The sequence below is a fragment of the Varanus komodoensis genome, unplaced genomic scaffold (assembly GCF_004798865.1).
Source record: "Varanus komodoensis strain SLA01 unplaced genomic scaffold, ASM479886v1 scaffold3, whole genome shotgun sequence".
Classification (NCBI taxonomy): Eukaryota; Metazoa; Chordata; class Lepidosauria; order Squamata; family Varanidae; genus Varanus; species Varanus komodoensis.
This window is the reverse complement of record NW_025335761.1, coordinates 16592634-16604540: the sequence shown is the minus strand read 5'-3', so window position 1 is coordinate 16604540 and position 11907 is coordinate 16592634. Positions and strand designations below refer to the sequence as shown.

Sequence of the window (11907 nt, the reverse complement as noted above, 5' to 3'; positions counted from 1 at the left end):
TGGGTGACTTTGGGCCAGTCACAGACTCTCAGCCCAACCTATCTCACAGGGTTGTTGTTGTGGGGATAAGATGGAGGAGGAGAATGATGTAAGCTGCCTTGAGCCCTTTGTAGGAAAAAGGCAGGATATAAATGGATAAATAAAATAAATAAATCTATATCTTCTATATTAAGATTTAGCTGCAGCTGTTGTTCAGCCACTAAAAACTGTTATTTTTAATCTTACATTAAAAACTAGTAGGACTCGTTTCATATATTTTGAATAGGAGAACAGCTTTCTGCCGAGTCAAAGTCAGTGCTAAAGGGTTGCATGCATTAAACAGCAAACCCCATAAGTTCGTCAGCAGTAAAAGCAAATGAATCTACCTATGTACCATTAAACGTTCGGTTTTCTTCAGAAACTTTTCTTCAATTTATCCATGGTTGGCCTACCGGTGGGGGGGGGGGGGAGCTAAGTAAATCGGTGCGGAAAGTCACAGATATAGGTGTGTTTAGCGACTGATTAGCAGATAAACACAGCAGGTCCCAAGTGCATTCAGATGAAGGAGATTACATTTGGACAAAGAGAATCTTCTCAGCAGGGTTTGAGTAACATGAGAGCCTGCAGGAAGCTTGTTCCACTCTTTCCCTGCACAACAGCAGAGGAATGTAGCAATTTACTTAACCAGCCTCGGTCGCAGATCGGCAGCTGTGCTGGCCCGTGTTTTGAGCGACGGAGCCACAGCAGAGGGATTCAAGAGCCATGTGCGGCTCCGGAGCCGCGGGTTGCCGACCCCTGGTTTAGAGTATTGTTTTGTGTATGAAGACATCAAGATGCTATTATGTTAACATTATCTGGAAACCTAATACTCTGTATGCGATTGGAAGATTATAAAAATGTCTGTACATGGGCTGTGATTTTGTAATTGACGGTGAGAACCACTACCCGGTAGTATGTTGTTGTAAGTAACTTCAGGGGGCCTGAGTGATCTTTCAATAAAGTGCTGAGGTTCAAGGCAAAATGGGTCTTTCCTGACTGAACCTGGTTATCCTGTCTTGTGGCTGCTATTGAGGTGCCCCAACAGTATACACTAGAAATAATGTTCTTATTAGGATTTTTTATTTCTTGGTTATAGCTAATTTATTTATTTATTTATTTATTTGAACATTTTTATGGCGCCCCATTCGCCGAAGCCTCGGGGCGGCTTACAACAATAAATTAAAATAACATTTTAAAATATATACATTAAATAATATACAAATATACGATATAAAACATACAATATAAAACAAGCCGCCCTGGCCAGATAAAATTCAATAATATTAACATTTAAAATACTGCTTAAATAAAAAGGTCTTCGCCTGGCGCCGATAAACAAATAACGAATCTATAGATTAACAAAAATTCAGAATACAAAATTAATCTTCTCAAGAAATCATGTCTCACACTAATTTTTGTGGGTGTGTTGATCATTTGTCTTTGAACTTCCATTTCCAGTAAGCCATCCTGTAGTAGTGTTTTGTATATTCTTGCCATGCTTATCTATGAATATTTGCCATTATTTGAAGATTTTTCAGATGCTTCCTGTCCTATTACTGAATTTTATGGGAGAGCTTCTATGAGTTATTCACTAATGTAGGGCTAATGTTTATTATATATTCCACTTGAAGATATGTAACTGATGATTTAAAGTATTCCTGTAATTAGATTATAGGATAATTTGATGAGGGTAGTTGCTGCCAATGAACATATAGGGTGGAAATAAAAATGTTGGGAGAAAATTTCACCAAAGCTTTGCCATAGTCTATATTTTTCTTTTATTGATGCCCATATAGATATTCAATATTTAAAGGAAGGTAGCAAATTACTACATTGAGAAAAACCTGCCTTCATTGAAGAGAAGTGGAGCAGACACATTTGCATAATAATACAACTGTCTCTTTGCGTGCTTCTGTTTTATGCAAGAGTTAGGGAGCCACAGATTATTGATGCTGTACATGCATTATTCATAGACCTATTTATGCTGCATTAATCATGGTTTTCCAAGTATCTAGGTTTTGCTTTCTAAAAGACTTCTGAAATGATGTATTCATATTTTATGCAGCCATATATCGTAGCTGAGTTTGCATTATTTATTCACTCAGAGCTTCCTCTCCAGGCAGACATCTACCTTAAAACCTCCTTTGCAGTGGGAATTCTACATCTGCAAGCAGTAATGGTGCAAACACATTCTTATGTTGTTTCTGACACTTCTGCATACCTTTTACCTTGTAATACAGGTTGCAATATTTCCTGTATTGAGAGATTTGTGAAATGTAGGTGATTTCCACTGTGGTTTGAAATTGTTGTGCTTCTGGATCCTTCAACTCCCACTTTCCCTGGATTTCTTTGAGGGCAGCCCTATTGCCCCTGTGGCAAATGCTCACAAGCCTTCAAAAATGGAGGCTTATGAGCATCCAGTACAGGAATGCAGTGAAATAAGTGTTCTCTACTGTTCTGCCTTGCATGTTGCATTTTATGTAGTTGACCATTTTCAGCTGTACAAATTTAGAACTGGGGTAGGAGAAAGAATGAGGCTGGGGCTCCAGCTTCTCCCAGCACATCCTTCCCCACCCCCCTCCCAGTACCAGTTGCAACCTTGGTGGAGGAGAGCTGGTTTTGTTCTTTCTATGCTGAGGAAGGCCTCAGCCTTCAGAGTCCTTGCAGGGTCTTGGATATCAGACTGAAGAATCCAGTAGCCTTCCACATGATGCCGGGAGGCCATAAGGTTGTGCATTTAAGTGCTTAGAAGCATTGCCTTGTTATGTGTCCTCCATGCTGCTGCAGTTTAAGGAATATTCTATGCATACATGAATGGAGTACTTTCCTTGCAGCTTACCTGGTACCTAATGCTGTTTTTAGTGGAATCAGAATAAAAGACTTCTTCCAGTGAATATCTACAGGAGGACAAGTTACTCTGCTTCCTAGTAGCATCTCCTCCAGGCCCATGTTAAACTGACTAAATATATCACTGTCAGCCACTCCAGGTTTTATATCTCACACATAAACATAGGGTACAATGAAAACAAATTAATAAACAATTGAAATAGATAAAACAATAAAATAATAAACATCTCATGATGAAATGTAGCCACATGCACCATAATAAATAGAGCTAATAAATTAACCAAAAATTGAAGTAAGTAATCCATAACAAAATATAAGAATATAATATTAAAATTAATCAAAAGCTTGTTTGAACAAAAAAAGGTTTCACCTGGCTCCCAAAAGAAGGAAGAGTTGGTGCCAGCCATAATGTATCCCTAGGGAGTGAATTCCAGAGTCTGAGTGTTACTGCTGAGAATACCCTCCTCCTAGCCCAGGGGTCAGCAACCCGCGGCTCTGGAGCTGCATGTGGCTCTTTCATCCCTCTGCTGCAGCTCCCTGTCGTTCAAAATATGCGTCACAACTGCCAATGCACGACACCTGCCGGCACGCGATTTATTGAGCTTTTCAACCCCCAGTAGGCCAACCATGGATAAATCCAAGAAAAGGAAAGTTTCAGAAGAAAACAGAATGTTTAATGGTATGTGGGCAGATTCATTTGCTTTCACTGCTGATGAGACTGGTTTACCAGTATGCTTAATATGTGGTGAGAAATTGGCAAACAACAAAAAGTCGAGTGTTGCAAGACATTTCCAGAATAAACACACAGCCTTTGCTGAAAAATATCCGGATGGAGATGAGAGGAAAAAAGCCATTTCGGAACTGATGTGGAAAGTTGATCTGAGCAAGAATCATCTCTAGAAGTGGATTCAGCCTGCAAATCCAACTACATATGCTAGTTTTGTGGCCGCTCAGGAAATAGTCAGGCATGGGAAGCCGCTCACAGATGGAGAATATATAAAAGCATTATTCATTGATTTCATAAATGCAACACACTATAGTTTTTTTATACAAAGCATAAAGGTAAAACACGATATATGCAGTGTTATCTTCATTTTAGATGTCAAATGGGTTTTGTGGCTCCCAGTGTTTTATTTTCTGTGGGAAACAGGTCCAAATGGCTCTTTGAGTGTTTAAGGTTGCCGACCCCTGTCCTAGCCCCTTCCCCCTTGATCTCACTAGAGGATGGCACATGGAGAAGGACTTCTGAAGATCTAAGTGGATGGGTAGGAATATATGGAAAGAGGTGCTTCCTCAGGTTCTGCATAGTGCAGCTTCTTGTCTACTGGTGCCCCACTCCATTGCCCAAATGGGGTGTGAAAGTTACAGCAGTGCTGGCCTGTTATATTTTCCAGCAGTCAGTAGTCAAATGTATGTTGTCTTTGAACATGAGGATTATATTTAATTACAATAGCTAACTTGTCCCTCATTAATTTGTCAAATCTTCTTTTTAAACTAGTGCCCACCATGAACTCTAATGGTAGTGAGTTCTTCAAGTTAATGGTGCATTATGTGAAGAAATTATTCCTTTTTTCTAGGAAATTTTGTAACTATTATGAGAGAAGAAGGAAAAAAATGTCTCAGCCATGTATATATTTATAAAACACCTAATACCTGGTGACCAACATCTTTATTAATGATTTAGACAAGGAAGTACAAGGAAAAATAATCAAATTTGCAGATACAAATCTGGGTGGAATAGCAAACACCCTAGAAGACAGAATGAAGATCCAGGACAATCTTGCTAAACTTGAATGCTGGGCTGAAAGCAACAGAATGAGATTCAATAAGGACAAGTGCCAAGTCCTCCACCTAGGAAAAAGAAACCAAATGCATCGATACAAGATGGGGAATGTGTGGCTCAACAGAACTGAAAAAGAAAAAGATCTTGGAGTAATTGTGGACAGTAGGCTAAACATGAGCCAACAATGTGATGCAGCCGCCAAAAGGGCAAATGCTATTTTGGGATGCATTAACAGAAGTATTACTTCAAAATTACAAGAAGTAGTTATTCCTCTATACTCCTCATTAGTCAGACCTTATCTGGAATAGTGTGTCCAGTTCTGGGCACCAAGATTTAAGAAAGATGCAGGTAAATTAGAAAGGGTCCAGCAGAGGACAACCAAAATGATCCAGGATTTAGAAACACTGCCCTATGAGGAAAGGCTGAGAGAACCGGGTGTGTTCAGCCTTGAGAAAAGAAGACTGGGGGGCGGGGGCACGGTATCCCTCTATAAGTACCTCAAAGGCTGCCACAAAGAGGAAGGTCAGGATCTCTTCTTGCTGATGCCAGAGTGTAGGACACGGAATAATCAATTGATTGATTGATTGATTGATTGATATCCTGCCTTTTTCCTACAAAGGGCTCAAGGCAGCTTACATCATTCTCCTCCTCCATCTTATCCCCGCAACAACAACCCTGTGAGATAGGTTGGGCTGAGAGTCTGTGACTGGCCCAAAGTCACTCAGTTGGCTCCATGGCTGAGCGGGGACGAGAACCCAGATCGTCTTGAGTCCCAGTCCCACGTTCTTAACCACTACACCACATTGGCTCTGGCACAATTCAAGTTGTGACAACCGAGATTCAGGCTGGACGTCAGGAAAAGCTTCCTCACGGTCAGAGCAATACAACAGTGGAACCAGCTGCCTAGAGAGGTGGTGGGCTCTCCCACACTAGAGACATTTAAAAGGAAACTGGAGAGCCATCTGAGTGGGATGGTATAATGTGGTGTCCTGCAACATCAAGGGGATGGACTTGACGACCTTCATGGCCCCTTCAAGCTCTACTATTTTAATATTCTGTGATTCCTAAACTGATCACAGATGTTGTGGGCCTGCCTTTCCCAACCTGGTGCTCTCCAGATGTTTGGTGTTACCATGCTGGGCATTTCTGACCATTGGCCAAGCTGGCTGGGATTGATGCATCAAAAACATCTGGAGGGTGCAATTTTGGGGAGGGCTGTCAGCATTTTCTAGTATGATAAGTGCTCCCAACCTGTTAATCATTTTGTTGGCTTTTTCTGGTATCTTTTCTACTGCTAATATATCTTTTTGAGATGGAACAATCAGAGCTGTCCACAGTGCTTCAGATGGAAGGATGGAAAAACAAAACAAAACAGAACAAAACCAAACCAAACCAAACCAGTCAGTGTGTGCTGTGAATGAGAACACAAGAAGAGCCATACTGGACCAGATCATTGGTCTATCCAGTCCAGCACTCTGTATACATGTTGGCAAACCAGCTGCTCACAAGATCTTTCAAGCAGGTTGGGTACAAGTGTACTGCCTGCCCAAGCTCTTCAAGAACTGGTATACCCAAGCATACCATCTCTGATAATAGAGGTAGCACATAGCTAACAATGCTAGTAGTCATTGATAGCTGCTGCCTTCTCCATGAATTTGTCCAATCCCCTTCTAAAGTCCTCTAAACTGGTGGCCATCATTACTTCCTGTGGCAGTGAATCCTATAGTTTAACCACGTTCTATGTGAAATGCTTCCTTTTATCTGTCCTGAATCTTTAACAGTCTGCTTCATGGGATTTATCATTTTGTTATTATGTTTACATATTGCCTTTATTCCATGGAACTCAAGGATTCATATATTGGATTCTTAGGTAGTGGCCATTTGGCACTGACCAGCCCTAGATATGCTTAGCTTCAGCAAAGTTCCTACATCCTGTGTCTTCATACTGCAGCTGGGACTACAAAACCAGGGAATGGTTGTTCTTTTTAAAACAATATCGTTTGGGGAGGTAAAAAACAGTGTAGTTTTCGTTATTTTACTCTATACTGTCCCATACTTAAAACTCCAATTAGGAAGGCATGTCAGCCTTGGTTAAAATGTTAAGATATATTGTTAGACTATATTTCTTATGTAAAGTGTCATACGTTATAGTCTGTAATATGGTGAATATTTCAGGTTGGCTGAATTGCTTTAAGTATCTTAAGTGTAATTAGTTAGAAACATTTTAACAAGTCTTTAATGTGTGAATCTGTTGGTACTGTAGCTGTAATTACGCTAACTAGTTTTTTCTCTTGCTTCTCTTCCCTCCTCTTTCCAGATAACCTCCTGGGAATTTCCTGGGTTGATAGCTCCTGGATTCCAATATTAAACAGTGGGAGTGTGTTAGACTATTTCTCTGAGCGTAGTAATCCATTCTATGATAGAACATGCAACAACGAAATGGTGAAAATGCAAAGACTAACCTTGGACCACTTGAAGTAAGTAACTTTATGATGTATGTAATCCTATACAACTCCAGTTAGCATAGCATTCAATTCCATAACATTTATTTCACAGTAAACCTTGTTGAAATTGTGCTTACTTCTGAGTAGACAAGTTCAGTGCCTTTCCTCCCTTGACTTTTCTATATTTTGTTGTGTTACAACCTGGAACTGAAATAGTTCTAATTGTAACTGTTACCACTTAGTTTATAGTAGATACACAACTCTGTAACTGTGCAAACTGTTTTGTATGGCAAAAAAATAAAAACAAATTGGCTGGTTGAATGATCATTGTGAGAAAAAGCAGGGCTTACTCACATTTTATAATACTTAAGATGAATACTTTCTCAAGTGGACCTCTTCTTCTAAGAGGAGCATCGGCTCTTAATCCCTCAGTGGGACAGTTGTCCTGTTTCTTGGCTTCCCTAATCTCTGCAATAACTCGGTTAATAGCTGTATCTCCAGGTACAGATTGTCTCTTTTTTCTTTCAGTCAAATGGTTGGAATGGAGTATATCCTTCTTCATGCACAAGAGCCAATTCTCTTTATCATTCGAAAGCAGCAAAGACAGACTCCCACGCAAGGTAAGGATTTACTCAGCTACCTTATTGCAGCAACAGACAGCTATACATGGACACAGGTAGAGACAACCTTCTGAAACGTTATTGGCCAAGGTGTTTTTTATGTTCCATCTTGAAATGACAGAGGTCAAATAATTACGCTTTTATGTGCTATCAAGTCTCTCTGATTTATGGCAACCCTATGAAAGAACGCTCTCCAAAATGTCCTGTCCTTGACAGACCAACTTAGCCTTCGTAAATTCAAGGCTGTGGCTTCCTTTATGGAACTGGTCCATCTCATATTTGATTGTCCCTTTTGTCTTCTGCTTTCCATTTTCCCTAGTATGACTGTCTACTCCAGTGAATCTTGCCTTCTTATGATGTGCTGCAGTACAACAGCTGCAGTTTCATCATTTTTGCTTCCAGGGAAAGTTTTGGCTTGATTTAATCTAGGACCCATTTGTTAGTTTCTCTATTGTTCCAGAGTATTTGAAAGCTCTCCTCCAGCGTGCTTCAAGTACACAGTTTTTCCTCCTGTCAGCTTTCTTCACTATCTATCTTACATCAATTGATAGTAATCAGGAATACAATAGTGTGGGTGATCCTGACCTTGGTCTTTGGTGAAATGTCGATATACTTGATTATTTATTTATTTTTCGATTTATATCCTGCCTTTTTCCTACAAAGGGCTCTAGGCAGCTTACATCATTCTCCTCCTCCATCTTATCTCCACAACAACAATCCTGTGAGGTAGGTTGGGCTGAGAGTCTGTGACTGGCCCAAAGTCACCCAGTTGGCTCCATGGCTGAGCGGGGACTAGAACCCAGATCGTCTGAGTCCCAGTCCCATGCTCTTAATCACTACACCACACTGGCTCTCACCAGAGGGGTTATGATTTCTAGTTCTTTCATTGCTACCCAAGTCTCAGAGACTTCTTCAGATTTCTTGGTTGCAGTCTTGCATTCAATGGATGATTGAGCCAAGATATGCAACATCTTTTACAATTTGAATTTCCTCATTGTTGACAGTAAAGTTATATAAATCTTCTGTAGTCATGATTTTTGTTTTTCTTAATGTTTAGCTGCCATCCTGCTTTTGTACTTCTTTCATTAGTTTTTTTGAATTCATTGCTGCTTTCTGCCAATAATATGGCATCATCTCTGTATCTTAAATTATTGACGTATCTTCTACCAATTTTCACTTCTCCTTCCTCTGGTCCTACTCCAGCCTACAGATTATAACAAACAGGGAGATGAAATACACCCTTGGCTGACAGCTTTGTGTGTCGGAAACAATTTTGTTTCACCACATTCTGACCTAACAGTAGCTTCTAGTTCATGGTATTGGTTATGTGTCAGGCTAATCAGGTGCTGAGGCACACCCATTTCTTTCAGAACCATCCATAGCTTCTTGTGATCTACCCAGTCAAAAGCTTTGCTGGGGTCTAAAAAGCATAGACTGATTGTCTTCTGAAATTCTTTGGTGTGCTGCACTAGCCAATGTATATGAGCAATATGATCTCAGTGGCCTCATGCCAAGAGTGATAAATCATTTTGCAGCTATAGGCAACTTTGTTCTGGGGCAAATGCGACAAATTTAACTAGACAAATGTTTTACTGAACATTTAAGAATAAGCAACAAATAAAGATATTTCTGGGATATGGTCCTTCCCTGTGCAGGTGCAGCTTGCCCTGACAAAGGGTTCTTCAGAGGGCTCAACACAGCTATTCCCCACAGAGCACCTTCAGGTGCTTAAGGAACAGGAAGTCTTTGCACGCCTACTAAATCCTGTACCTGTATTCTTCCTTGATGAACTAATCCATCGGAAGCTCTTATAATTTGGTCACACTAGTAAGGGACCATCAGCTTGTTATGCTTCTTTGAACAGAGGTGGAGAGAAATGAGAATTCTTACATTTCCTCCCCTAAACATTGCTCTAAAAACCATAATTTCCCTTTTGTAATAATAAGAGAATGCCCGCTTGTGGTAAAAAAGTATTTCTTGTCATGTTAGCTATCCATGTTGGCTATGCCAATGCAAGAAGTCTGTGTCTATCTCCTTGCTTCAAAATCTTTAGCATTCATTCATTTATTCATGTATTTATAGGCTGTCTAGGTGGCTAGGTTTACTTGACTAGGCTAGATTGTTTACTTAACTATCTGAAGCCTCATGATTTCCTCTGATGACAGGAAAATCTTATTGTCACTGATATTTGGAATTAGCAATGTACAAAAGAGTTATTATAGCATGTTAGGCTGTAATATATATAATAGGCTTTACAACAGGCTATTTGACTATCATAGGTATGTACTTGCCAAAATAACTTTGATAGTTAATTGAAAAGGTTTCGGCAAGGGGCCGAAGGTTTCGGCAAGGGGCGGCATAGAAATGTTATAATAATAATAATAATAATAAAAAAGCATTTATCCTCATTTATTCTGGATTCCAAATCTATATCCATTTGTTTTGCTTTTCCTATAGGTTTATGACTAAAGACTCATATCTCAAATGCAATAATCCTTTCATAATAATCCCAATAGCCTTCTCTTCTTTTGAGAAAGTAGCACGTGAATGTCAACTAGTTCTCACTGCTGCTTTGTGAAAAACAAGTTAAACCTAGGTGCTGTTTATTTAGGGTGTTTCAGTAGCTGAATGAATGCTGTGTTTCTCTTTTGCAGTTATTCCATTGGCTGATTATTATATTATTGCTGGAGTAATTTATCAGGCTCCAGACCTGGGGTCAGTGGTAAACTCTAGAGTGGTAAGTCCCTGTGATATGTATTCTATTTGAATACAGGAATTTCAGTGCAATGGTTTGGCTGGTTTCCTGCTCCTTTGTCCTTAAATTATGGGGAAAGCTGTAAGTGACACTCCTTCACTTTTTCTGCAGCATGTATGTGTGTTACTAATTTAAAAAAAATTAAACTGTGAACTGCTGCATGGTGTATTGCCTTTATATTTAAGGAGGAAAATTCCACACAGTAGATCTTACCTTGAGTACTCCTCCCAGGGGACTATGTTCCATAAATGGCCTTCAAAGATCATGAAAAAGGCCTTCTCAGTGGTTGCAACTTGCCTAACTTCAGAAGGTTGAAGGCATCCATAGACAGCCCCTAAAGAAGACAGATGTGTGAAATCTCTGCAGTGGTAAAGAAAGTGCCTGAGTGTCCTTGGACTGCCTACTCAGTACCCCATGTGTTCCCATCCCTCCTCTTGAACCCTCATACTTTCCTTACTGAGTGAAGAATCTCTTTTCATGTTTCTTCTTAGTTCCTCCTTACCCTTTTCTATAGAGCATTGGTATGAAACCATAGGGAGATTCTACCCCATAAAAGTCTCAGATTATTGGGTTGCATATGTATAAAGGATATCAAAGGATATGTGAGTTGGCTAGTTTGGCTGGCTAAAACAAAGTACTATAAAAGAATTTGTACGCTTTCTTACAAAGTTTTTTTTTTTTCAAGCTCAGTGCAGTTCATGGAATCCAGTCGGCTTTTGAGGAAGCCATGTCTTACTGTCGCTATCACCCTTCCAAAGGGTATTGGTGGCATTTCAAAGATCAGGAGGAACGAGGTATGTTATTTAAAGACTCCATGCTTAAAATCCATTCTTGTGCTGTGCTTTGGGAGAAATTCTAGGATTAAGCTTAATGTGGCTGTATGCACACATAACAACAAGCCATGGCAGCAATGGCATCTACTGTGTGACTCTCAAAAGCTTGATGAAACGTAACACATTTCTTTACCATGAATCACCATGGAGATTTGTTCTGATTTGTTTGCGATGGTTTGTTCTGAGGTTTCCACATTTCAACATTGCTTCTCATTATGTGTGAAGCTGGTTACAATGTTTTTCTGTGGTTTCCCTGTTTTGGTCAGTCAGTTTAGTGGCAAGTGGTCACTTCAACCTCCATTTTCCATTGCCTTGTTTGCCTAGCAACAGCTGAATTGTCAGCAGGCAGGGTACTGATTGGCTGCTCTTGCACTCCCTGTCATTCCTCCTGGCATGGGCTCCCTAATGCTCAGTGCTTTTGCCAACAAGCGATCTTTGCACACTTGTGAGGCAAACATCTACTGTGCACGTGCTTCAGGAGGCAGTAGAGCAGCAGTGGGGCAGCCAAACATTAGGGAGCGTCTCCAGCAGCAGTGACTGTGGGGGCAGCTAAGCACGGTTGCTGCTCCTGCAGAGTCACTGTGCTACTCGAATGAGTAGATGGGAG

The 11907-nt window shown here is 40.2% G+C and overlaps 1 protein-coding gene across 1 annotated transcript in view; it reads left to right on the top strand.

Annotated features, from left to right (window-relative positions):
- MED6 (mediator complex subunit 6) overlaps nucleotides 1-11907 on the top strand; it is a 22401-nt gene that overhangs the window by 4889 nt on the left and 5605 nt on the right. The window contains exons 2-5 of the mRNA XM_044436644.1: nucleotides 6966-7125; nucleotides 7621-7712; nucleotides 10367-10449; nucleotides 11153-11261. Of these exons, the coding sequence (XP_044292579.1) occupies nucleotides 6966-7125; nucleotides 7621-7712; nucleotides 10367-10449; nucleotides 11153-11261 (444 nt within the window). The remainder of the gene's footprint in view (nucleotides 1-6965; nucleotides 7126-7620; nucleotides 7713-10366; nucleotides 10450-11152; nucleotides 11262-11907) is intronic.